This window comes from Elaeis guineensis, chromosome 2 (genome assembly GCF_000442705.2).
Source record: "Elaeis guineensis isolate ETL-2024a chromosome 2, EG11, whole genome shotgun sequence".
Lineage (NCBI taxonomy): Eukaryota > Viridiplantae > Streptophyta > Magnoliopsida > Arecales > Arecaceae > Elaeis > Elaeis guineensis.
The window spans coordinates 115505225-115532851 of NC_025994.2; the positions used below are offsets into that span (position 1 = coordinate 115505225).

General features: G+C 43.0%; 2 protein-coding genes across 12 annotated transcripts; both read left to right on the plus strand.

Moving 5' to 3' along the window:
- The first annotated feature begins 1047 nt into the window (after positions 1 to 1047).
- Positions 1048 to 12309, plus strand: LOC140855825 (uncharacterized). Of its 11 annotated transcripts, none has more exons than XR_012139185.1 (5): positions 1114 to 1306; positions 7696 to 7786; positions 8741 to 10217; positions 10312 to 10364; positions 11738 to 12309. XR_012139185.1 is itself a non-coding variant. In XM_073252876.1 (4 exons), the coding sequence occupies exons 1-4, from the start codon at positions 1157 to 1159 to the stop codon at positions 11888 to 11890; spliced, it is 447 nt and encodes a 148-aa protein (XP_073108977.1). In that variant the 5' UTR covers positions 1130 to 1156; the 3' UTR covers positions 11891 to 12309. The 11 variants fall into 11 exon arrangements, 2 of the variants coding, with proteins under 2 accessions (XP_073108977.1, XP_073108978.1); XR_012139186.1 differs by having other exon boundaries at positions 7707 to 7786; XR_012139190.1 differs by lacking the exons at positions 7696 to 7786; positions 8741 to 10217 and adding an exon at positions 5567 to 5745 and having other exon boundaries at positions 1048 to 1306.
- A 7102-nt stretch (positions 12310 to 19411) lies between these two features.
- LOC105040371 (protein KINESIN LIGHT CHAIN-RELATED 1) lies at positions 19412 to 25746 on the plus strand. Its single transcript, XM_010916862.3, has 3 exons — positions 19412 to 20208; positions 20631 to 21539; positions 25265 to 25746. The coding sequence occupies exons 1-3, from the start codon at positions 19547 to 19549 to the stop codon at positions 25497 to 25499; spliced, it is 1806 nt and encodes a 601-aa protein (XP_010915164.1). The 5' UTR covers positions 19412 to 19546; the 3' UTR covers positions 25500 to 25746.
- Positions 25747 to 27627: the final 1881 nt, after the last annotated feature.

The following is a 27627-nucleotide window of genomic DNA, read 5'->3' on the forward strand; positions in this document are numbered from 1 at the left end:
AGTAATCATGCCCCTTCACATTTTGTAAGAAAATTAAACGATCATAGGTTCCCATGCCCGCCAGGTTTATGACTAGAATAGACCAAGTAGAACCTTGCCAAGCTCTTGTTTTTCTTCCGCCACACAAATTTTCAGTCAGCATTTGCCATTGATTTTGTTCTCCTGTCTAAAGCTTCCTTCTCAGATCCTTTCAGTTTTACATAATTTTAATTTCACCAAGTTATTTTTATGATAGTATTGCCCCTATAGTGATGAGGGTTGTTATCAAGTAGAACCGAGTTGCTACAGAGGATCTGTTTGTGGATCACTTTTCCTTACATATTAGATAAAAGAAAGCTTTATGATTCATGATGAGTTCTCAAATCAAACAAATCCAAACTTCCCTCTGATTTAGCAACACAGATCTCCTCCCATGAGGCAAGAGGAACACGACTCACCAATCTCATAACCCCGAAAGAAAGCTTTAGAAATCTTCTGAATTTAGTCAATAATAGACAATGTGGACCACTGTGTTTGAGAGTTGCAGCAAAAACTAATTGAAGTAATGCGAGCTAACTTGCCTGTGAAAGAATTTTTCACTTCCAGCCATTCAATTTATCCTAAGTTTTGTCAATCAAAAAATGCAAAATCCAATTTCCTAGGTAAAAACCAGATAAAGAAACACCAAGATAAACAAACAGACCACAAGCTTGACGAACCGGAACAATGTCTGAAATTTGATGTTGAATATGGATGGACAACTTTGGGCGAAACAGAGGACTTTTCAGTATTTACATTTTGACTGGATTGAGAGTAAATAGTTCATCATCAATGTTTGATGGCATTGGTATTGTGCACGGTAGCTTTCGTAGTTAGAAGAAGATCGGCAACAAATATGAGATGTGATATTTTTTGTCCAATTCTTGATGGCTCAAATACTTTCAATAGCCCGAGTTTGGAATATAGCATGCAAAATAACTATACATAATTGTGTGTATTTTATACGACTCACCTCAGTATAACGCGTACAGTTCACGCGGTGTGCGTAATTCATCTATACATAATAACGTCTTTCTACCCGACTCACATAGTATCCGATCGCCCGCGGTCCCCCCCTTCTCTCTCGTGTCGCGTGTCACCTCATCTCTCTTTCTTCCCGCTTTCAGAAGTCGAAACAATGTGGGTTTCTATTTTTCCTTCCGACCATCCCGACGCTCCCAGGCTTTTCATTCGCGACCAACGCCCCGATCGGATCGGTCTCCTCCGTCCGTCCATCGCTGGAGAAGAAGATATGCATACGAAGCTCTTCGTCTTTGCTCGGAGTAAGGTACTGTTGGGGAATACCCACCGACCGACTTACGGTCGAAGGGGCCGACCCCGACGGACGACTCCGACGGCCGATCGACCGACTGACCGACCCCGACGGACGACTCCGACGGCCGACCGACCGACTGGCCGACCCCGACGGACGACTCCGATTGGCCGACCCCGACGGACGACTCCGACGGCCGACCGACCGACTGGCCGACCCCGACGGACGACTCCGACTGGCCGACCCCGACTGGCCGACCCCGACGGCCGACTGGCCGACTCCGACCGACCGACTGGCCGACTCCGGCCAGGAAGTCTGATGGCCGACTCTCGCAACATGATGCTCGCCGACCAATGGAGGGGCCCGACATCACTCAGCTGGCTACCGACTTTGGGTCGGTCGGCTCCTCCAAACCACCGTACAGCCGCCAGACGTTGTCAGCTCTGACACGGACATGCGGCGCAGTTACCTAGGGACATGGTCCCGCCGAGAGCCGGGTCAACCCTGGTGATTGGACGGCCACACGGCGACATGACGTTTTTACGGCGGCTCTGACAGTCCACAGTGAGTTGACAGTTCCTCACTTGTCCGCGCCATTAATGACGGCGCCATACCTAGCTCCACTATATATATCGGGGAAGGCAACAGTGCAAGGGATCGATCCGCCCGTCTCTCCCACATACGCAGGCTCGCTCCTCTCTCTCTCTCCCTCTCTCTCTTTCTCAGAGCTCTCTGTCTGCATTTCACTGTTGCCCAGTCACCTCTCTGACTTGACCGTCGGAGGGTCCCCGCCGGAGCCGCCTCCGGTCAGTGCGGACTTCCTTTTGCAGGTGCACGCTTCCCGGCGATCGGGCGACGAGGCGATTGGCCGCAACAGATTGGCGCGCCAGGTAGGGGACAGCATGACAAAGACAAGAGCTCAACGATCGAGAGTCACTGGGTCGGCGAGGCGTTCTTCCCGCCGGGAAGAGGCCTCCCCGCCACCACCGGCGGCGGAGCCTAGCTCTCCGCGCCCTGCAGTGACCACGGAGGCGCAGATTGCGGCTATCGTACGGCAGATGACCGTACTGACCGACGCAGTCAAAAGCCTCCAGCAGCAACCGGCGGCCCGACCTATGCCTTCCAGGAGCAGCCGCCGACGACCGCGCCGATCCCTGTCGCCTCCATGCGAGCGCCCCCAAAAGCGCTCCCACGGAGAAGAGGAGGGACGACCATGGCGCGACGACCGACGGTCCCAGCGGCCCTCCCCTTCCCCGTTGGAACGGGCAAGGAAGGAGAAACGGCCGCGCACGCCGTCGGCCTCTCTCTCAGAATCTTCCGGAGGCTCCACCCCTGGGGTCTCCCAGCATCGACGAGCGGACGACTACGAGCGCCGGTTCGAGGAAATCGACCGCCGACTCGCTCAGTTGCAGATGGACGGCCAGAAGTCTTCAAACTACGTCGACTTCCAAACCGCCCAACCTCTCTCCCGACTCATCCTCGACGAACCGATCCCCAGTCGGTTCAAGATGCCGCACGCGGAGTCTTACGACGGCTCCACCGACCCAATCGACCATCTGGAAAGCTACAAAGCTCTCATGACGATTCAAGGGGCAACCGACGCTCTCCTTTGCATCGGCTTCCCCGCCACACTCCGCAAGGCTGCCAGGGTCTGGTACTCCGGCCTCCGATCGAGAAGTATCCACTCCTTCGGACAGCTCGAGCACTCGTTCGTGGCCCATTTCAGCACCAGCCGAAAGCCGCCGCGAACGTCGGACAGCCTTTTCTCCCTCAAGCAGGGGGAAAACGAGACGCTCCGACACTTCGTGGCGCGATTCAACGCGGCCACGCTCGAGGTCCGGGACCTCAACGAAGACATGGCAATCTCAGCCATGAAGCGGGGGCTGAGGGCATCCCGATTCACCTACTCCCTGGACAAAACCCTCCCCCGAACATACGCCGAGCTACTGGAGCGCGCATATAAGTATATGCGCGTGGATGAAGGGGCATCCGACCGACGTTTGGCCGAACCCAGAGGCCCGAAGGAGAAGCGGAGGAAAGGTCGGGGACCCGCCGAACTAAGCAGGCTCCCGACCGATAGTCGGGTCTCGCCACCCCGACGAATCCAAAAGTCACCCTGACGATGGAGTCCGAGACCGACGCATCGCAGGTATGACTCCTACGCCCCTCTCCCCGCTCCTCGTGCGCAGATCCTGATAGATATCGAAGGAGCGAAGAATCTACGACGGCCTCGGCCTCTGAAGACAAAAGGCTTCGACCAACATGGCCGATCGTCGATCGCCGACTCAACGGCTCGATCATCGATCGCCGAAACCGACGGCCTCGGCCTTTGAAGGCAAAAGGCTTCGATCAACATGGCCGATCGTCGATCGCCGACTCAACGGCTCGATCATCGATCGCCGAAACCGACGGCCTCGGCCTTTGAAGGCAAAAGGCTTCGACCAACATGGCCGATCGTCGATCGCCGAATCAACGGCTCGATCATCGATCGCCGAAACCGACGGCCTCGGCCTTTGAAGGCAAAAGGCTTCGACCAACATGGCCGATCGTCGATCGCCGAATCAACGGCTCGATCATCGATCGCCGAAACCGACGGCCTCGGCCTTTGAAGGCAAAAGGCTTCGACCAACATGGCCGATCGTCGATCGCCGAATCAACGGCTCGATCATCGATCGTCGAAACCGACGGCCTCGGCCTCTGAAGGCAAAAGGCTTCGACCAACATGGCCGATCGTCGATCGCCGACTCAACGGCTCGATCATCGATCGCTGAAACCGACGGCCTCGGCCTTTGAAGGCAAAAGGCTTCGACCAACATGGCCGATCGTCGATCGCCGAATCAACCGCTCGATCATCGATCGCCGAAACCGACGGCCTCGGCCTTTGAAGGCAAAAGGCTTCGACCAACATGGCCGATCGTCGATCGCCGAATCAACGGCTCGATCATTGATCGCCGAAACTGACGGCCTCGGCCTCTGAAGGCAAAGGGCTTCGACTAATGCGGCTGGCTAACTTGCCGACTTAGCTTCGACTAAGAAGGGCAAAACGCCAAGACGACCGCAGTCGCATTCGCGACATACCGATCTGGTCACGACCGGTCGAAAGATATTCGGCTTGCCGCCGTTTATCATACATCCCGACGCATACGTCCGACCAAGGGCTGGACAATGGATATTCGACTTGCCATCGTTATCCTATCCGAATACGTCGGATGCTACTCGACTATCAGATTCTGCAGAATGATCGTGTCGACGAGCAACGTTCGGAGGTTGGCCGACCTCCGACCCGACGTGCATGCTCGACCTACAGTCGGGACGATCGATATTGGATCGTTCGTTGATATGATCGCCAGAGTCGGGGCAGGAAAAGATGGAACACCACTCCTTTCGTCCGAAGCCGTCGCCCACGTGTTCACGCGAGCCAACACGACATCGGGCTCAGGAGTGGAGGGGGGCAACTGTTGGGGAATACCCACCGACCGACTTACGGTCGAAGGGGCCGACCCCGACGGACGACTCCGACGGCCGACCGACCGACTGGCCGACCCCGACGGACGACTCCGACTGGCCGACCCCGACGGACGACTCCGACGGCCGACCGACCGACTGGCCGACCCCGACGGACGACTCCGACTGGCCGACCCCGACTGGCCGACCCCGACGGCCGACTGACCGACTGGCCGACTCCGACCGACCGACTGGCCGACTCCGGCCAGGAAGTCTGATGGCCGACTCTCGCAACATGATGCTCGCCGACCAATGGAGGGGCCCGACACCACTCAGCTGGCTACCGACTTTGGGTCGGTCGGCTCCTCCAACCACCGTACAGCCGTCAGACGTTGTCAGCTCTGACACGGACATGCGGCGCAGTTACCTAGGGACATGGTCCCGCCGAGAGCCGGGTCAACCCTGGTGATTGGACGGCCACACGGCGACATGACGTTTTTACGGCGGCTCTGACAGTCCACAGTGAGTTGACAGTTCCTCACTTGTCCGCGCCATTAATGACGGCGCCATACCTAGCTCCACTATATATATCGGGGAAGGCAACAGTGCAAGGGGTCGATCCGCCCGTCTCTCCCACATACGCAGGCTCGCTCCTCTCTCTCTCCCTCTCTCTTTCTCAGAGCTCTCTGTCTGCATTTCACTGTTGCCCAGTCACCTCTCTGACTTGACCGTCGGAGGGTCCCCGCCGGAGCCGCCTCCGGTCAGTGCGGACTTCCTTTTGCAGGTGCACGCTTTCCGACGATCGGGCGACGAGGCGATTGGCCGCAACAGGTACGAGTTCGTGGCCTTCTCTGTTTTTTTTTTTTGGATCGTTCTTGGTGCTTCTTATTGAGGTCTGAGTTCTTGGGCTTCTCCTTTTCTTTTTTGATCGTTTTTGGTGACTCTCTTGAGGGATGAGTTCTTGGACTTTTCCTTTTCTTTTGTTATCGTTCTTGGTGATTCTTCTTGAGGTATGAGTTCGTGGCCTTCTCATTTTCTTTTTGGGTCGTTCTTAGTGCTTCTTCTTGAGATTTCTCGCTTTCTCGAGATCGTACTCAAAGATAATTTTGGTTTTCGACTTAGGATTTTAATGGGTATTCCTCCATGCTTTTTATTTCTTTTTATTTCTGTGGACTAGACTTTTGACGGGGAAAATAAGGTTTCGATGCTAGGTATGTTGTGAATTGGAACGGTGTCGAAGCTGTGGCAATAGTCAATTCGTCGGTGATCCATGATCTCTTTAGAGAGCTCTAAATGGTCTTTCTCGGAAAATCTTTTGAATGTTCTTGGATAAGCTTGGTTTGAAATGGTCTATTTGGAATTAGAGCAGAATCCCAAAGGCAGTAGAAGTCAGCTTTGGCTTAACCTCGGAATCCCAGGTTTAACCTAACTAGAAAACCAGGTCCAACTTGGATCTTGTGGCCCTAAATATTAAACAGTTTGAAATCAGGGTCAAATGGTATTGGATATGTTGTCCGAACGCATCCTAACTAACTTGGATTAAGCCTCATATTGGATAGTACAGCTACAAGGATGTTGTCCAAAGGAGGTATTGGGTGATTAGGATTGGGATTGGGATTGGAAACCTTTGGAGCAATCATTATTTCTTTTCTGGGATGAAGCAGAAGAGGACTGTTGATCATACAGATAGGGTGGTGAAGGAAAGCTATAAAGGGGTATGCGAGAGCGATAAAACAATGAGGTTCATATTTTTTTTTGCTTTGATACGAAAACTGATGCAGGCAAGCCTTTCCGAGAATATGGAATATGTGGAAGCAAGGTTTTACTGTTGACCTCGCACCAACCTCCTTGAGAGTCTTCACCCTTTCACCTTCAACCTCTCTGCGGAATGCTCAAAGAATTCATCCTTGTACCAATCATCTCTCACAGGATCATGGTCTCACACCATGGCAAGAAGGGAATCGCTCCAATCAATGAATTGATGAAGAACTTTAAAAACTTTATTGATTATCACTTGATGGAAAAAGAGTACAACTAAGGCCCCTTTTGTGGGAGAGCTCCTAGAGCCAATACAATTTTCCAAGTTCTTATGAGATACAAATTTTCTAGAGCCAGACGGTAGTGGGTTCCTTGGCCTGGTATAAGTACATGAGACTCCCTATTGCAAGACCAATGTAGGATCCTCATATATGGTGATTGAGGAGGTGGTGGTGATGAGGTTCATTGAGGAGCAGAAGTGGAAGGCTTGATTGAGGCCTTGGAGAAAGAGCTCCAGCTAGGTCTTTTTCTCCTTCTAAATTCTCCCCTTTTTCCTCTTGATATCCTAAACTTGATAAATTTGGAAATATTTTTTAATCAAGATTATTCTAGCCATATCAGCGGTAAGAAAACAGGTAATCATGAGCTAAATCATATAATTTAATTTTACCTAACATCCTATGTTAGAATTCTTCTCTTTTTTGTTTTTCTACTTGTAGGTTCCCTTGTATATGATACATGGTTGTCAATGACCTGGGGAAAACTGGACAGCAGATATGAGTATTTTAGTATTTGGATAGGTTAAATACTCTTTTTCTTTTTGGGAGAAATCTGATAGTTCATATAACTTCAAGATCCAGAAGACCTGAGTTTTAAACTAAAGGAACAAAACAGATTAGTCTTTAGTGAAGTCTTTCAAATTTCTTTTAACCTGCTGTATCTTTTCTTTTGCATGCTTTGTGATTTTAGTAAGATTTTTTTTTTTTTAATGCTTATGTTTTCTGCTTTTTTTCCTTCTATGTGTGGGTTTTATTCTAAAGCAGAAAATGATCAACCAGTGAGCTTTAGTAATATTTACTGTGATATTGTACACACTATGATAACAATAATGAGTTATGAGCTGTCCTTGTTTATATGATTGGTTCAGTTGTACAATTTTAATATGGCAATAGGTGCCTTATCAATTTGCTTTCTATGTTAAGATTACTTTCAGGAAGTCCATGATAGTTGGGAGTCCTCATTTGCATTTCTTGCTGGTCCAAGTTGGACCACCCGCAGCTAGTATCTTCAGAGGTTTATCTTACTTCTCTACATTAGCATAGATCACTTGTATATGTACCAAGAAAGTTGAGCTCTTCTATTGTAGTACAAGCCAATTTATCTTACAAGAATGTAGCCAATTTTGCCATTAATTTGGTGATGCTGCTAGTAAGCCACTGGGTAACTACATTGATCGTATGATGCTTCTCATGCATACGATTTTCTTGTCCGTCAATGCATAAAGATTAGTAACAGAAGACTGCCATAGTGCTGTTGGATATGTTGTCTCCTTTTCATGAAGATTTGATATCATATTTCATATAATTATTATCATATTTTTTTTTCTCTCCTTTTCAAGAATATGATCTGAACCTTTGAGATGTTTTTATTGGATTTTCCAAATTCTCCAGAGATAGTGCCTCCTCCTCTTCTTCTTCTAATGTTGATTCCATATTCCCATTAACTAATGATGATACAGGTTCCCCTCTGGCCCAAAATCGCCTTGAGGACTGAGGACGATGGCCACTTACCATGCCTTAAAATAGTGCATGTTGTTTTCTTTTTCCCCTCTATTTTTTTTATATATATATTATTAGCAAACTATCAATAGTTAAATTCATAGTTGCAGGTAATGCAACTTTCTATTTTCAATGGGTGGCCATGTTGAAAATTTATAGGATGACCTGGATGGTTCGGATTCATGGGTGTGCAAGTAGAATAGCAAATTTTCCTGACCCCCCTTGCATGTGCCCATAAACTTAGCTATGTTCATCTATCATGGTTCCCTTGTTTCCTGGCAACAAATCTTTGTAGAGATTCTTATTTACGTTGTTGTTTTTGAGAGGTTCAAAGAATTTATTTTTTAATAAGTTTTTCCACACACAAAAAAGAAAGAAAAAAAATCAATTGTCCCGATATATTGTGTGCAGGCCTGGGTTCTGCCATCTACCTTTCTTCACCGTTGATGTTGATCTTTCTGATTAACAGTTTGGTCGCTGGACTAACAATACATCAACAATGGCCAAGTGCAACATCCTGATTGCAAGGCTTGAGATTATGCACCACCAAATATCTGAGTTTCCTTCATCTCGGTTTAAATGGTATTTTTAGCCTATGGACACTGGTTCTTGGAACTATAACGGGAGTTTAGATATGCTATAGAGGACACGAATCGTGTGTTAATTGAATGCCCCTATGCAGCTGCTTGCTGGGATTTATTGAAAAGTTGGTATGCGATAGATAGTATTCCAAGCTCTTTGCCGAGTCTGGTAGATACTATGTCTGCTGCCTAGGTATAGGGAAGAAATAAAGCAATGATAGCAATTACTGCTTGGTGAATTTGGATTGGTAGGAATGACAGGGTGTTTCAGAAGTATGCTGCTTCCCCATTTCAACAAATGAGACAGGTTTGTTCCTATGTTAACTGTCAGAACAGCACCAGCAATCATGTGGATCTTAGGACTCCGTTGAGGTGCTGTTGTGATTTAAAGATGCCCAATCTAGGCAATTCATCCTATGTTGCTGTTTTTTGGTCACCTCCCCCCTCTGGATATCTCAAGGTTAATTTTGATGTGGCTGTGCTGACAGATAAGGTGGCTGTAGGCTATATTATCAAAGATTGCAATGGAACTCTTATTAGAGCAGGGGGTAAACAGACATCTATTTCTCCTATTAATTATGCAGAATTAATTGCAGCCTGGTGGGGTATGTTTGTTGCAGTGGTAGAATTGCACTCATATGATATCTATCTTGAGGGAGATTCCTTGCATGCTATGTCTCTAATCTCAAATCAATCAATCACTAAAAAGCTTGAGTACCCTGTTTTACTGGATATTGTGCACTGGAAGAATTGCTGTAGGAATTTTAGTACTTCTCACATATGTAGGGAAGCTAATCGTGCTGCAGATTTTATTGGTAGCAAATTCATAATTGCTTGCTGATATCTGCTCATGACTATTTGGCAGTCGATCTCTTGACCTGGTCTAAGAAGAAATGGAATTTTCATGTGGGGTCATACTATGATGTATTACATATTTGGTGCCTTGTGTTGTTTAGACTGGGTATGCTTGTACCATGCTGATGGTTATCACAACAAGTTCTTCTATGTACTACATGTTACTATATATGATAATGAAAGCTTCAGGCTCCAGTTCTTACCAAAAAAAAAAAAAAAAGAATAAGTGAGCATGAAAACCTCCGGTTCCATCTAGTTAAAAACCACTGTGAGATGAGGCCATGCAGTTTACTCCCACCGGCCACCACCCCACATACGATAGCCTTTTGATGGAGTGAAGAGAGGTAGAAATTGTGAAAATGAAGTAGGAAAACTTGGTGCAGTTGACTTTGTTTTGTGGCCTGATGGATTTCACCATCATTCTACAAGTTAGTGCCCGGGAACGATGCCAAAAGCCTCTATAACATTTCCACCTGCCTTTATAAAGCCTTACGTCTCCTTAAATCACTGGTCGCCCCCTAAGAACAATGGTTAAAAGTTGAGAACTTAACCACGTCGAAAGTCATGCCTTTTCTAATCCTCTTCTTGATCTTCTCTTTCACAGGGCAGAGTGAAAGCACTGGGGATGGATTTGCGTCCAAAAACCTACCAAGCAAGGTAATGTGAATGGTCTTCTTGTGTATAAACACGTGAATAGTGTTCGTGTGCATAGTGTGCGTGTGTTTCTTGTGTATAAACACGTGAATAGTGTTCGTGTGCATGGTCTGCGTGTGTTGCTTAATCGGACACTTGTTGAAGGCCAATACCACGTTAGTGTTCCGTACTTGTTCACCACCTCCAATTGCGTAACTGCAAATGATCTCTGTTGACAAGAATTTGCTAATGAGTGGACCTTTTTTTTTTTTTTTTGAAGGGTTGGGGGACATTAGTTTTTGAGATTTGTTGAAATTAATAAGACTCAAAAATATAGAACACGTACTACATTTTGAAAATAAAAAAGATGGGAACATTATGTGCTTCTGGATATCATGTCTTTTACATCAACATGATTTTATAGTGATGATCTTGTCTGATATCTTAAAACTTCTTTTACTTTATTTAAGAATTTTTTTAAAAAAATGTTTGACCGAATAATTGAATCTAAGTTGAAAACTAAAAAAAAAAAATCCAAATTTCTCTTTCTTATGAGATGGGAGGATAGAAATGCATGTGTCGTTGCATTTAAAGCATGCTTCAATATATAGTTTGTTGTTGATCTTTCTTTGTATTCATGTGTATATGTCTTTCTATTTATCCTCAAAACACAAACAAAATTAGCTCAATGTTATTTCTTTATGATATAACCTAAGAATAAGACATAGCGAAGTAGTTCATTCATCAAGAATGTTGTTATAATATTGTAAATAATAGTCTCATGCTGGGATAAAAGTAGATCAGATAATATTGATTCAGATTCATTTTGATATCTGAATATATTTATGTATCGGTAGATATTTTAGCATTTAATAAAAATATTCGTATCTGTATCTATATCCGTAAAAAAAAAAAGAAGAAAAAGAAAACGGATATGAATAGATAGCTATCTATTCGATCAGATATTCGAATGTATGATTATATTTAAAATTTTATTTAATTTTATATGCACTCATGAAATTTTTTAAAAAAAATATAACTATATTAATATGTAGCTAACTTGATTTATCATTCATGTAATAATATCTTTAATTTTGTGGTATCATAAAATTTAATTATGTGACTTGTATTTATATTTATATTCCTATTTTCAGTATCTAATTTGTATCTATAATCATTTAAAATAAAAATGTATATGAATTTTACATTCGATTAATATTTATATTTATATTTATATTTATTAAATAAAATAAATATGGATATAAATATATTGATATATGATCTATATCTAATATGGTTTTGACTCCAGTTTCATGCATGCCATATGATGTATTTTTCTTTGGTAACATTGTAATTTACTCAAGGAGTTGTACTTTATTTAATTCTTCGGACCCTAGTGCGCGCAAGAAAGTCTCCGGGGGACATCGTATGGTTATGCGGGACCAAGCCCCAGGCATGACCCAAGGAAAGCAAGGCCTGACAGAAACCCTGGCTCACTCAGCAATGTCCCTATTTGCCTCTCTTGCGTACACATGGTCCCCGCCTTGTAGTCAAGCCAATCCATTTCGAGTCACTGTTATCAGTCCCCATTATGAGAGCTGTCTGAGTGTATGCTGATCCTGTATTGCCACATTTTAGCAAGATATGGAGAAATACATCTAGACTCTTCGATGGATCAGTTTGACGGTAACATTTTTTTGACTGTATTTCGCCCTTTCTATGTACTTGACTCTGTTGCTAGTAATGAACTGGTCCTCCCTCCCATGCATGTGTCCGGCTCGCATGCATGTGTGCACGTGCACATGCCCCACGTTCGTGCATCATTGATTGTGGCACGGGCATTCTAATTGAGGTCAAATATGTATATTAGAATACTCTACAGGACTTTGGAGAAAAAAATGTGTTTAGTTGCTGCAATCCTCTGCAGGACTTGGGAAGAATGATCAATGTTTCATCTTTAAGCCCAGACCATCTATTTCTGATCCAAAACAATAAATGTACTTATTGGATAGCATTTTGTCCATCCGATGATATGGCAACTCTTTGATGATGTGGCGAGCATATGGCAACATGACCTAGCCATCGAGACCGCATGGTCCGAGCGACATTGTGTGGCCTTTTTGGGAGTTCTACGGACTTCGGCTTTGATTCGAGTATCTGGATTAGATCGACAGTTCGACAAGATTAACATCGCCGGATAGCCATCGATCCTACTCGATCTCCGTCTCAATTCTTTGCAAGATCCATTAAAGCTCCAAGGATCCCTAGCATGTGGGGCATCTCGATCTGACAGTCGACGGTGTTAACAGTCTTTTTTCACTAGTGGAAGATTGGTTCCGTCAGGATTAGTTGACATTCACTATCTCTAATCCTTAGATGGTCACTTCTCCGACGAGTGGTGACTTGCTACCTGACAGGTGTTCCCTCATAAAGGAGGGCCAAAATCAATATCATAAGGGATTTTCTCTTACTTGCTCTCACCATTTACCTCCTATTGTTTTTCCTCTCCGACTGTGACTGACTTAAGTATTGGAGGGTCTCTCGACAGAGAACTTCCCATCAATCTCTTCAGTCTGCAGATTTTTCTTGCAGAAGTCAAAAGGATATTTCTATTGTCCATCTCGTAAACCATAAATAGTAGAAAATAAAGTTAGATTTCTAGAAGATACCATATTTAGTAGAAGTGGAGAACCTCGAGATATTATCTTTGAGAAAAGATAAGACTTAATTTGAAAAGCAGACAAAAATGATGATTCCTATAGTTATTTCTTAAATAATATTTAGAAGGAACCACTACTTTATCAAGTTTCACTCTATAAAGTTACTATTGTCAAAGAAGCCACTATCTAGCAATCACTACAAGCGGATCAAGGGATAACTCTTTGAAGATCTATTAGAATAAAAAAATATGCTATACTTCTAGATTATGTAGTGTATCTGACTAATATAGAGAAAAAAAATATAACCTCGAGATGTTCTTACAATCCATGAAAAGTGAGGGCTCTTTATAATGGTTAAATTTCATAAAAGAAACCACTAGGTATTGGTGCAAGAATTCGTTAGGTGTCGAGACGCTGGAGTCGATGGTGAGGCTGGCCTTCCGGAGGCATGACTTGCACAAAATTCTTAACCAAAGATGGCTCTGGTGAGAATCCTCCGACGCTCAAGTCAGAACTCTCGTTTAACAGAAGGAGGAGCATGAGAGGCAGAATAATGTACCTTTCTGGAGGTCCTCTTTAAGTCTTCTTTATAGCGGAGAGTTGGATCTTCAGTTGGCAAATAGTTGGTGTAATCCCGTATGATCAGGACATGAATCATGAGGCACGAGATTGTCACTCAAAATTTTCAAGATGCAGTGGTTGTGGTTGCCTAATCAGTCCAGAGACAGCTATTGTCTGATGGGTGTTGTATTTCGAATGAAGTTGCCAACTGAGTATCATCAGTGACGATCAGGGATCGGTGATGATCAGAAATTGGTCACCCTAAGGTGCTACTACATAGAGATGTATCGGCCTAGATCTATCATTGGCGTGAAGCTGATCGGCCAAATAGGATTGACCAATGAGGATACGTTGGCAATAGCGCACCGTCGAGAGATGGTTGGCCATGATCTGTCTACTCAGAATATAAGACGTCAATCAGATGGTTACAGAGGACTAACTCGATGGGAGTCATGGCTAAATATGAGTCGGTGATGGACTCTAATAGGTGGATCTATTGAGCACAGTCATCTTGAGCTTTGGTCTTTTCATGTAATTGGTCCGTACAAAAATTTTTTCAATACTAGGCTCTATGGATAATAATCATGTCTGAAAATAAGTTGACCTATCTGAAGAGTACAACCAATAGGTTACATATAGATCTATATGGCCAAAAAGAATTCCAATAGGAAGGTCAAATAGTATAAAATCAAGTTTGTAGTAAAAGGATTCACATAAAAGAAATGTATTGGTTTAAAAAGACCTATTTTTTAGCATTGTCATAGCCTTAGTAGTTTATTTTTGACTTAAAACTATATCGGATGTATGTAAGAATGGTATTCCTCAATGGCAATCTAGAGGAAGAGGTCTACACTCGAGGATTTTATGGTCAGTGGACAAGAGCATATAGTTTACAGATTAAAAAAATCGGTCATGGACTTAAACAGACTTCTACATAGTGATATCTTAAATTCAATGGGATAATCACTTTTTTTGAATTTAAAAAAAATACTATTAATGTATAAATTTGAAAATCAGTGAGAGTAAGTTTATAATTTTGATATTGTATAGATAATATTCTATTTGTCAGTAGTATTTTTAGTCTACTTAAGGAAATCAAATAGTTTCTATCTTTAAATTTTGAGATGAAAGATACAGATGAAATCATTTATGTTATCGACATTAAGATTTATACAGATAGATCTTTAGAGTTACTTGGACTATCTTAAAAGATTTACATCTCTATGTACTAAATTTAGGATGAAAAAATATTTTTTGAGTATGCTTATATCATAAAGGGTGATAAATTTAATAAAACTCCATATTCAAGAATTAAGGTAAAGAAAAGGAAATAAGGTTCATAACTTATATATCTGTTGTTAAGAATTTAATGTATGCCCATATTTATTTGCGTCTAGATATTATTTTTGGTATATCAATGGTTGGACATTATCAACATGATTTAGGAATAGAGCATTAAAAACCTGTAGAGAAAGTCATGCATTACTTATAACGTATAAAAGTTTACATACTTACATACAGTTGGTCTGATCATCATGAAGTAATAGGCTATTAAGATTCGGACTTTACTATATGCACCGATAGTAGGAAGTCTATTATCATATATATTTTTCTACTACAGAAGGTGTTATATCATGGATGAGTATGCAATAAGGTCTTGTTCACTGCATCTATTATAGAAGCAGAGTACGTAATCTATATGAGACTTCCTCGCAAGCTATATAGTTATTAAAATTTATTACAGAACTTAGAGTTATTGACTTTATTAAGTAGACCAATAAAGATATACTATAATAATAATTCTGTAATAAGATTCTCCTACAATACGGAGAGTGCAAGCACCAGCAGATATATTGGTGTTAAATACTTAGCTCTTCGTGAGAGAATAAAGGACACAATGTCTGTACAACATATTATATAGGCGAATAATATTTATAGATTAGCTGACTAAAGGACTCATTCACGAGATTTTGAGGGATCATGTGGATCATATAGATATAACTCATTTTATGATATATATTGGATACTATGTATAAAGTCGTCACATTAGATTTTATAATAAATTCAATTTATTTTATTTTATACTGATCAGCCATTTACCATATGATATAAAGATGATCAAGGTATAGACATAAATTTTTATCTATTAATAAAGTAAGATTCCACATAAAGAACTTGATTATAAGATGTCATTAGTGTTATGATGCGTGAAAGATCGTGTGTTGATTGATAATGCATTTACTGCCATGATTCACACTGATGTTATTTTGTAATTAAGTGTGTAATGTATATCCTACGAAGTAATTAAGTTTTTAAATATAGATCCACGTCAGTTTTTCAATTATCAGATCCAGAGAAATTTTTATAAAGATTTTTGAAATATTTTAAATAATTAAAATGAAGATGTTTGTAGTCTCATCCCAATGTAGTCCACACTAACACGCATCAGGATTTATTTTGGTTGGTTTTAATTCATTTGGACTCTGACTAAAGATAAGCCTCCAATAAATTGAGGATATAATGGATGATTATCATGATAAAGTTAATCTTTACATAACTATTAGGGATAAAGTCTGTCTTCAATTTTTGTGACTGATTCAGATACTGCCTCTGATGGGTGAAGCATGATATTCCGTACGGATTTAGTTCCCAACTCATCCAAGAGCTTGTGAGGTCCTCCCATAAAAATTTTTGAAGTTGGGATTGAAAAATCAAGGTGCTGCTCGATGACAATGAGAGCACATCTGGCTTGGTTCTCTTTTGATTGCAGGTCGCAAATGATTACAGACTGTTGTTACAGGCTTATTCGACAGGTTAATGAAAAGGATCCTGTAGGGCATCAATGATTTTATTTCTTTAACGTTCTATTGTCTCATAAAATTTTTATAGATCCATCTCATTATTTATTTATTTATTTATTTATTTTATTTGCCTTCGTCTAGCATGCTTCCATCCATGTTGTTAGAATGAGCTTTGTTTGGGGTAGGTTGGACAGTAAGTTGTCACTAAGAACCACACCAAACTTGGACCCTACCAGGATCCAATTCAGATTTTGGGACTGTATAACCGTTAGAGTACGGCTTTGAATACATCAAAACTTGTTTACTTGATTGATTTTTACAAACCCAAGCCCATCCAATTTGGATCTAAATCAAGTAGTTTTTTCATATGTAACATGTCAGGATAGATCCTCGTCGTCTAGCCGGCTAATCTTCTTCCTCGCTTTTCAACCGATCAAATGTAATGCACCGACCAGATTACTGTGGTCCAGTCCGATTTGAACCAACGAGTTTTACCCCAGTCGACTCTCAACCGACTGAGATTGAAATACTTGACCAACTAAGGTAACGCACTTAACCAAATGGCATTAAATCGACTCGGCTCGACGTGCCGCCTACGATGAGGTGTAACATTTGATATATGGCCAACTACTTATTTAACGCCTACCGACTATCAGAATCACGATTAGATGGCACCATTCGTGGGCAACAGCTGAATGTCAGACGTGGCCACCACGCTACCCGTCGGATCACATCAAGTCACATCATCCAGGAGCCATAACCTGGACGGCAGGCTGTGCGTCATGATGAAAGCTGTGAATCATTAATTGCACCACACGCGTAGTAAGACCCACCACCGCGGCCATCTGAGTACCGAACAAAAGACATGTCTGCCGTCAGAGTCATTTAAAGATGCCCCATATGACTTTGTACGACAGGTCACGATCGGAATGACCTTCCATCCTCCCACTCTTGATCTTGCTCCTTTTATAAATAGAGATAAAAAGGAACCTCCGGCGGATACGCACAAAAATATAGAACAAAAAATTTTGCCTTTTTGCTTCTCCATCTATTGAGTTAGAAACTAACTTGAGCATCGAAAGATTCTTACCAGAGCAACCTCTGGCAAGAACTTACTTTGCAGGTTCCACTCTGATGAAACTTACTTTGCAGGTTTACTGCCGCTTCTGGATGCAGTCGATTAGCCCTTCTGCTGGTTATAGTTGATCCGATATCCAATTTTCAGTTCAATAGATTGTGAACTCTCGCTCTCATTTTCGGCTCACCTTGACTATGCCTTTCTCCAGTAGGTGGGCATCTCCTTGGTTTCACGCCGTTCGGCACTCTGGCGCCCCGCTGGAGACAGGCCGCAGCATAATATTTTCTTCTTGTGCATCGTTTCTATACAGAAGGGTTATACATGGACGGTATTGAAATCTATACCAGGCAAATTATCATTTCCAATTCAGTCCTTCACAATTTTACTTGCAACATCAGCACAAAATCAATCACGGAACCTGACACCGAGGAAGGTAGCAGAACTATCATTTAACATTATTTAAGCGAGTCTAACAATCATAGTACGTTAAAGAGAATCTCAACATAAGCCTCAAACGATATCAATTCCTATGGTGGGAGTAAATGCTTAGCAGCTCAGACCTAAACAGTTCAGACCTTAGATTAAAAAAATGATAATAATATCGATGAAATTTCTATTATTTTATAGCAATCTATGCAAAATTTTATTATATATAATCCAATATCCTCTCGTGGAGCTTGCGGTTCTCGCTGTTCGTGCGAGCTAAGTCGCAAACTTCTTAGTTAGGTCAAGCTCACACTATAATTAACCCCTTGGCAATTGTCATTTGTCCCACGCTGCACGCTCAATTTACTAGCTACTCGCATACCTACCGAGAGGACCCCTCCCTAGCCCGAACGCATGCTCAGAGTTACCGGTCCACCTGTTGCTTGGAATAGCCTTTTCTTTTACGTCACTCGACTTAACCTCTTGCATTTTTTAATCCTCCAGTGTCATCGACCATCTGATCCCATTAAGTGGCTGCGATCTAAGTCTAGACGATTCGTCCCTGGGTCCACCATCACAGGGTATAATCAGAAGCTCGCTTGTTAGACTTTTTATCCCCCTCCTTTTTCCGCCGGTCAACAAAGGACCGCGTGCGACGTCTGGGACAGGTCTTTACCATCGCCCATCCGACCATATAATTTTCGGGTTTTGTAGGGATGAGGTGTCCTGGTCCCCGTAGGATCCTGATCCGACGGTGAATTTGTGATTAATTTTTTGGTAGAATCCGACTCTTGTATAGATTTCTTTACTGCATTGCCCCTGAAGGGACCGCGATATGTCACGTGCATCTTGCCGTGCCACACATCGAGTCAGGTTCGGTTTGATAGATAAACCCCTGATTTCAATAAGCACGCTCCCTTGTCTCGGTGTTTCTCTATGAGATGTTTATATCTTATCGACACAAGTAGTGTACATTTAAAAAAGCAATGCTCCTGATAAAGCACATTTCTTTTCTAAGGACAATTATGCCCTCCCCCATTTTAATTATTTTAGAAACAGGCAGAGAATAAACATTGAGGCCACTTTGCTCATTAAAAATGAAGCGGAAACCTAAGAGCTAAAGAATACTTTTGTCCTTTTGTAATTAGAGACATCCAGAAACCAGTTGTATAACAGCGTGGAAAAGAAATAACATGGATATAATAATATGTAACACGTTTGGTAGCCCCTTCCATGGGTCCGATTCCCATCAGATTGCTTTTAATCCAACAAAAGCTAGTGGCTTCCTAGTAATTGTAGTAAGAATATAGGGGCCTCATGGTAAGTAAATAATCTTTGAGAACCATTTTATTATTTTTTTCATTTATCTAACGGGAAAGCGATGCAAAAGGGACTTGAACTAATGAAGAACCAGGATTCCAAAATCCACTAATTAATTATTTAAAAATTGAATTTCTTTCTTTTTATTTAATTATTAATAGGAGTACCCTGCACGCAAGCTTTAGGAATGGTGGCGAGTGGTAATCTCTAACAAATAATTCGACCCGTTTACTCTCCATCTCTTTTATATCTCCAACGCCCACCCTACTTCGATTTCTCGTCGGAAAACCCCAAATCTCTCTTCCAATTTTTCCTAATTCTTCAACGAAAACACCCTAGTTTTCCGCCTTCAACGCCTCCATGCCGGGCCTCGTCGCCCCACCCGACGCTACGCCTCTCCGGATAGCCGTCCCTGACGATGGCGACACCCAGATCCGGCGCCCCGGCGAGGTTAGATCCCCGATGCCGAAGAAGGCTTCCACCCCGTCGCCCTCCTCGTCCTCCCGCGCGAGGCCCTCGCCGGACCGGAAGAAGCGGACCCCTGGATCGTCGTCAGCGGAGAAGCAGCGGGCACCCACGATGGCGGCGGCGGACGAGGCGGCGCTGGACAACCCGGATCTGGGGCCGTTCCTGCTGAAGCTGGCGCGGGATACGATCGCGTCCGGGGAGGGCCCCGGGAAGGCGCTGGAGTACGCGGTGCGGGCGTCGCGGGCGTTCGAGAGGCTGGGGGAGGGGGCGGCGCTGGAGCTGGCCATGAGCCTGCACGTAACGGCGGCGATCTACTGCAGCCTGGGGCGATACGAGGAGGCGGTGCCGGTGCTGGAGCGAGCGGTGGCGGCCGTGCCGGAGGCCGAACGGGGGCCGGAGCACGCGCTGGCGGCGTTCTCCGGGTACATGCAGCTCGGGGACACGCACTCGATGGTTGGAAGGCTGGATCAGTCCATCGAGTGCTACACCAAGGGGCTCCAGATCCAGATGGAAGCGCTCGGGGAGTCGGATCCCAGGGTAGCCGAGACTTGCCGGTAAGAGCGCCGCCGTTATACACCTTCCTTTCCGTGTATTGCATTTTTTTTAAAAAAAAAAAACACTTTAACCACTGTCGTCTGGCGTGGATGGTCTTGATTGCTGCGATGGTCCTCGACTTTAGGCGCACTCAAGACCGCGGACCGGGGGATTCACACTTAACGTGCATCAGGGTCCGTTAGGACTAAAAATTCTGTAGCCATAGACACGAGTGGTGAAAGTACATCTTAAATCAACGATGCTTAGGCTTTTCTGGGCAGGCACGATGCTTAGTTGTTTCATGGGAGCCCCGCTAACCTGGCCTTTCCCTTTCCGAGACCCGCACTTTGTCTCCTCTTCTCCTCCTCCCAATGCTATCCCACTTTTTCCCTAACCCCTCCCGGCTAATCGAATCGGTAACTGAACTTTAAAAATTTGGCAGTTACTTGGCAGAAGCTCATGTTCAGGCAATGCAGTTTGACGAGGCGGAGAAGCTGTGCCGCAAGACCCTCGACATCCACCGCGAGCACAGCCCTCCCGCCTCCCTCGAGGAGGCGGCCGACCGCCGGCTTATGGCCCTCATCTACGAGGCCAAGGGTGACTTTGATGGCGCTCTCGAGCACCTTGTCCTTGCCTCCATGGCCATGATCGCCAATGGTCAGGAGACCGAGGTCGCCGCCATTGATGTCAGCATCGGCAACACTTACCTGGCCCTTGGCCGCTTCGACGAGGCCGTCTTCTCTTACCAGAAGGCCCTGACAGTGTTCAAGTCCACCAAGGGCGACAACCACACGTCTGTTGCTTCGGTCTTTGTCCGCCTTGCCGACCTCTACTACAAGACGGGCAAGTTCCGGGAGTCCAAGTCCTACTGTGAGAATGCCCTCAGGATCTATGCCAAACCTGTTCCAGCTACCAGTCCTGAGGATATTGCTGGGGGTCTGATGGAAATTTCGGCTATTTATGAAGCAATGAACGAGCCTGAAGAGGCATTGAAGCTGTTGCAGAAGGCATTGAAGCAGCTGGAGGATTCACCGGGGCAGTGGAGCACGGTTGCAGGAATTGAAGCCCAGATGGGGGTGATGTACTACATGGTTGGGAGGTATGGAGAGTCTAGGAGCTCTTTTGAGAGTGCTGTGGCCAAGCTGAGAGCCACTGGTGAGAAAAAGTCGGCCTTCTTTGGGGTTGTGTTGAATCAGATGGGACTGGCATGTGTGCAACTCTTTAAGATTGATGAGGCAGCCGAGCTATTTGAGGAAGCAAGGGCAATTTTGGAGCAGGAATGTGGGTCGGCCCATCCAGATACTCTTGGGGTATATAGCAATCTTGCTGCAACATATGATGCCATGGGAAGGTAATCACGACTTCTGCACTTATTGGATTCTCATATTTCTTCACTCTTCGTCTTTAAACTATATTTATACTTTTTAATCAGCACTCAGGCTTCTATTTGTAGCTTGCAAGTTAAATTGTCTGTTATGCTGCAATTTTCATGCCTCCTACACCAATTTGCTGATGGTACTTTAGATTTACTCGTAAGAGGTCATTTAGTTCATTTAACAAATGGTTTGTCCTATAGGGTTTTAATATATCGAACAAATTATGGCAATTATTGTTCAGATATAGACCCTCATTTCTGTTACAAGTAAGTTCTCCTGGCAGGTTACTTAAGGGCTATTCAATCAATTTTTCAGTCACATTAAATTTCTACTTAAATAAATTATAACTTATAAATGCTGATATAGCCGTGCCTTCTACCAATGAACCAACTAATTGATCCTTCCATGTCCTTATAGAAATTGACAAGCTTTTCATCCATATAATTAACATATAGAGAATTAGTGCACTATTCCATCCTTATCTCGTATCTGAAAGGTATTTGCTTACAAGTGTACAACCCAAACTAGTCAGCACTAGTTACTAACACCTACTGCTTCCTCTTGTTTTTTAGCATCATATATCTGATAACCCTACCCACAAACTCTATAAAGTTATCGCTTTTTCAAAGAGGCTATCATGTATCTTAACTCCTTCCATGCTTGTCTTATATTCTATTACAATAATTTTACTCAATAAAAATAAAAATCTACTGCTAATAATGAACTTCATAACAATTAAAATTTTTCTTAGAAAATACTTTGGTTTTATGTTAGTCTACTGCCATTAGTAAGTTGAAATCAATATGGGAGATCGGTTGAATATAAAGGAACAGGGCTAAGCATTTGTTGGCTCAAAGAGAAGCACTGATAACTTAATTCTTGCATGTTGTTGTGAAAGGTGGTCATTGGCTAGATATATAGGAACTTGATTTGACAAAGTTGGTTCCAAATTTTTCAATACCGGTGGGATGCTGGGGTCTCCCACAATCCCAAGTGTCAAGATGGGATGAGTGGGGAAGACTGGACAGGGGACATCGACCACCTAAGTGTCAGTACACGGGGTGTCCCATTCCGTAGAAAAACCAGAGGGCCCATTCCATGGTATTTAAAATCCTAGTTGGTATTTATTATTGCTGTAAATGGTGGTTATGTTGCAAGTAAGAGATTATGAAGTCAAGGCCATGAAGTAGTCAATGATCACTCTAATTGCTTTTTATATGGACAACTTCTTGCGTAACCATTTAGGTTTCTTCTTAGAATGGGGTTCATAGTTTATTCGAGTAGGGTCCTAAGGTTCAAGAGTCACTTTGTACTGCTAGAAAAGAAATTTGGGGGAGTTGGAGTTATCTTCCTTCTTCCTTCTTTTTTGTGCATGCACGTGTGCATGGAGGCTTGTGATGGAGTTATTATTTTCATGGCCTGCTATAATTTCATGAGCAAGGAATGTTAGTCCTATGTTTGAACGGTTGGCTGGTTTACTGACTTAATTTGACTTGGGGCATAAAATTTTATCCTATGAAAAAATCATTTGTTTGGGAAGTCGTCATAACAAGATTTTGAACATCTCTTTGAAATGTGATATGCTGATATGCCTGAATGTCCAACATAGATTTTGAACATCTCCTTGGAATGTGATTTGCTGACATGCCCGAATGTCCACCATTTACAATATTGTGAACTTCTAATACAAATCTTCCATGACTGCTTAGTGTTTTTATCTTAAAATTCCTTCAAATATTTTAATGCCAAAGGCTCCAAAAACTTGCATGATTGCTCAGATTTCTTTCTTCTCCTGGGTCAGAACTGCGCCCCCCCCCCCCCCCCTTCTCTCTCTCTCATGCAGCTAGCATGTTACTAGCCAATTCAGGTGGCTCAACATTTTCATCTTCAGCTCGATAAGTGTATATAGTCATCTTGAGGAAACACAAGCAGCATCAGATTGCTAACTCCCCTTGTGTAGTGTACTCTTTCATGAATTTAAGTCTGAAGGATATGTTGCTAGTTTAAAGGAAAAATAGGGACACCAAATTCCACCATCACTCCTGTACAGAAAGAAGAGCTTATTGACCTGCCACAACTTGTCAACCTACATTAGTCATCAGAAATCTATAGATATATCTTCTAGTTGATGTTGTCTTTTTTGACGTTTCTCCTTGTAGCAGCTTTCCATGTTATTATTCTACTTAAGACCCTGCAGCCATGTTCTTTCTGTGAAGCAGAGGAAAACATTTGGTTAGCAGACTATTCAAATACTAGAAGTTAGCTCTGGATGCAAATATTCTTTCGAAAATAGTATGGTACTGATTGAACTCAGTTTGTGTAGTAAAGAATTTTCCTGAACTTCAGTATGCAATCTAACCTGTCAGTAATCAAGATTGTGTCTTGCTGGTCAACAGGAAACTGATGTAGAATAAAATTCTACTTTTGAGGAGGCAGTTGTAAACTTGTATACCTAAGAAAATGCTGGTAGATCTAGAGAGAGGTAATGGTGGCAAGCTGATTCTGTTTAAAGTGTTTGTGTAATGATTTTCCAGAATGTCGGTATGCATTTTAATCTGTCAGTAATCAAGATTATGTCTTGCTGGTCAATGGGAAACTGATGTAGAATAAAATTCTACTTTTGAGGAGGCAGTTTGTAAACTTGTATACTTACAAAAGAAATGCTGGCAGATCTGGAGAGAGGTGATGGCGGCAAGATGATACTGTTTAAAGTGTCTGCTGCCGCAAATAGTTCAATTTGACTTGGTTTTTCGGTTTGCCAGTTGGAGATAGTGCTTTTCTTATGATCTCATATTTGACCATATAATATTTTTCCTATCAGGGCCAGATAAGTGATTTGACGACTGATGAGATCAACTGCATTTACCCTTGATGCAGAATTTCATCTATTATCATCCTGATCTTGACAACATTGATCCGAGTTTTTCTAACAGATTGATCAACACAACCAGGGGGTAAACGAACCAATCTGGAACAAGCTGCTGTAGCTTAGGCTCTGCTTATTTAGTTTTTAACTGAACTAGAGATGTCCATGAATTTTTAAGAAATCTGGTGAGAGCCAGAGGTCCCTCAAGGGTTCCATATGCATGTAGTTTAAGCTAATTTTCATGCTCATATCTTGGTCTTGTGGTTAACATATCTATTTATTTATTTACAAATATTTTGAGCTTAAATGAGCTGAACTACAACTAGAACTAGCTGAAATATCTTGCTCATATCTAGCTCAAGCTCTTTACTGATTGAGTGAGTTAAGTTCCAGCTGAATTTTGAGCTGAAAACAAGCTGCTTTAAGCAGCTTTCTCGTTTTCCTCAGAGCCTCTCTTACATTCATTTGTTGTCATTAGTCTGTGGATATTGTATGTAGGGCATCGTTATGCTTAATAAATACAATTTATTCTGGATACTGATGCAGGGAAGTTTTGATAGTTCTACTTTTTAACCCTTAGTGGCATCCTAATTATGAGAACTTGCATTCCTAGAGTAATGACTGGTGCATCACACTTATGGTTTATCATGATAAACATTTTCTGGTCCAGCAATCGCATTTCCATAATGTTGGAAGGTTGGTATTGTCAAAGTCTATTTATGATCCAGATGCCACCTCTAACCCTGTCAGCTGTTTGGCACAAACTATGGTATGCCAATAACTCAGGATCAGAGATTATAAGCCATTTACTCCGTTGCACTTGTTTTACGACAGGGTGGAAGATGCAATTGAAATCCTGGAATATGTACTTAAGGTGAGGGAGGAGAAACTTGGAACAGCAAACCCTGATGTTGAAGATGAGAGGAAAAGGCTCGCTGAGCTCTTAAAAGAAGCAGGCAGAGTCAGAAACAGGAAGCTGGCGTCTCTGGAAAATCTTATGGTTACTAATTCGCAGAGGGTTAAGAAGGAGGGCGCAAGGAGGTGGTCAGGCTTGGGTTTCAAGACTTAATAGAGGACCCTCGTCCTGCAGCTTGTGTAACATAAGAATGCATGTGTAAAGAGTTCAGGATAAGGATTTGGTGGCTTCTTGCTGTTAGAGCTGCTTCCTTTTTTTTTTTTTTTTTTTCACTTTCTTAAAATGTTTTCATCTTATCTACTGGTGGTTTACTGTGTGTATTTGTCGTGGGAGTGAAGCTGTCTTATTGTGGATTCTCCTATTATGGTGGTGAATAAATATTTACCATTGGCCTTCTCAAGCAGATCAAATTCCCTTTTATATAGCTCTATTTTTCTTTTCCTCGGTGGTTCAAGCTCATCCTAGTCTGAAAAACGGAAGGACTCTGGGCAAACTGATGAAACAAGTAAATGAAGGAAATTAAATGTTTAATTAGTAAATTAAGATATGAGCCCGTCTCCGTTGTCAAAGGTGATTAAAATCTTTTTTTGTATTTTTTTAATTCGGCCGGGGAATTACACCTCGATTCAATTGCGGGTATGACTAATCAGCAGTGTCTTATTGGTTGTCTTCTAAAAGGTAACCAGGAGAAGTGTTGCTCCAAGATTGAAAAGCATTTGTCAATCAAAGTGGGGAGATCAGATGACCGAGGACGTGGCCTCTGGTTTGGTGGTCTGTTGATTCAAGATGCTGCCATTATCTGTAAGGATATACGAACAACTGCGGTAGCATTTGTCACCACGATCAGGCTATTTAGCTCCACCAAAAATACTGATTGATAGGATGTGTAAAGGCTGGGTTTTCCTAAGGGAAGACAAACAAGCCAGACTTTGACAGAGACACTCCTGCAGCCTTTTCTTACTTTATTTAGGCCTAAAATCCAGCTCTAGATATGGATAGCGTTTGTGTCATATAGGCATGAGAACATCCAAGCTAAATTTGCTGTTGATGGTCTAAGTTCAAGTTGGGTCCAGGCCTAATGTTGAAAAGGCTGGGCTAGGCCAGGCCAAATGTTGAAAAGGCTGGTCTAGGCCTAGCCCAGCCGAGCAGAAATATGGTCTTAGCAAATTAATCCTGAACTTAGACGAACATTTGCTTTCTCATCACCTGGAATGAGCAGGATCAGAGCTATTCTGTTGACAGTTTTGAGCCCAGGCATACCCAAGCTCAGTGCTAGGGCTGTGCCACAAGCTTAGGAATGGCCCTTCAAGCCTGGCCCATTCACATCCCAAGCTAAGCGCCTAAGATGGTACAAAGTTCAAACAAACCCTGGAGAGGTTAAAATGGAGTAGAGCCAACAATTAACAAATAACAGTGTACGAATGGGCTCAAATGTTACAAGTGATATGAAACGTAACAAGTAAGCTCGAGCTAAGACTTCACTCGTAGGCAGTCGATTATTTGTTCAGAAAGAATATAAATAAACAATACAAGCTACACGTCAACAAAGCCTAGTTAGAATAGTGCAATTAAACTGGCCCTAGCCAGATTTCGTCCCATGTGAAATTTTGTGTGCATCACGGGCAGTGTATAATCTCACACATTGTTTGTGATGATTGGCTCACGTGCGAGATCGAAAAAAAAAAAAAAAAATTTCGTGCGCCGTATCCTGATCCCGCTCCGCGGCGCACAAAGAATTTCTCCTTTGTCCCATATCCTATTACGCTTTTTGTTTACGACGTTGGCCCACAGCCATAAGTAATTCTGGTTCTCATCGATGGGCTATAAACAGTTGGATCCTTTCTGCTGAAGGTAGGGCTGGAGGACATCGGTGCTGCTGCCAGGAGAGGAAACTGTCGAGGGTTTCACCGCCCGAAAAGATGACATCCGCGTCGAAGAGAAGAAAGCTCGAACCAAGCGGGTACTCTTCTCGACTTTAGCATCAAACAATCGCTTCCCCACACCCCCCCTCCCTCTTTTTTTTTCCCTCCAACTATTTTGTATCTCATATATATCCCTTCATATACTGCACTGTCGACGAATTGAAAATTTTGTTTGTGGGAACTGAGAAAACCAAAACTGATGCAACTGAGGTAATTCATCTAGTTATGAAACATGTGAATGAATAAGCGAGTCTGTTTTCTGATTTTTTTTAAAAATTTTGCCCTTTCTTTCGTTCTTTCTTTTAATGAGAAAAGCTTGCATATGACTCATACATGATCCCCTTTTATTCTGTCCTGTA

Excerpts from the sequence above, each read along its gene's own strand:
- LOC140855825 (XM_073252876.1), top strand. The coding sequence starts at position 1,157 with ATGTGGGTTTCTATTTTTCCTTCCGACCATCCCGACGCTCCCAGGCTT. Across the intron at positions 1,307-7,695 it reads TCGTCTTTGCTCGGAGTAAG|ATTACTTTCAGGAAGTCCAT; the intron begins GTACTGTTGGGG and ends TTCTATGTTAAG. Across the intron at positions 10,365-11,737 it reads CCAAAAACCTACCAAGCAAG|TGCGCGCAAGAAAGTCTCCG; the intron begins GTAATGTGAATG and ends TTCGGACCCTAG.
- LOC105040371 (XM_010916862.3), top strand. The coding sequence starts at position 19,547 with ATGCCGGGCCTCGTCGCCCCACCCGACGCTACGCCTCTCCGGATAGCC. Across the intron at positions 20,209-20,630 it reads AGGGTAGCCGAGACTTGCCG|TTACTTGGCAGAAGCTCATG; the intron begins GTAAGAGCGCCG and ends AAAATTTGGCAG. Across the intron at positions 21,540-25,264 it reads ACATATGATGCCATGGGAAG|GGTGGAAGATGCAATTGAAA; the intron begins GTAATCACGACT and ends GTTTTACGACAG.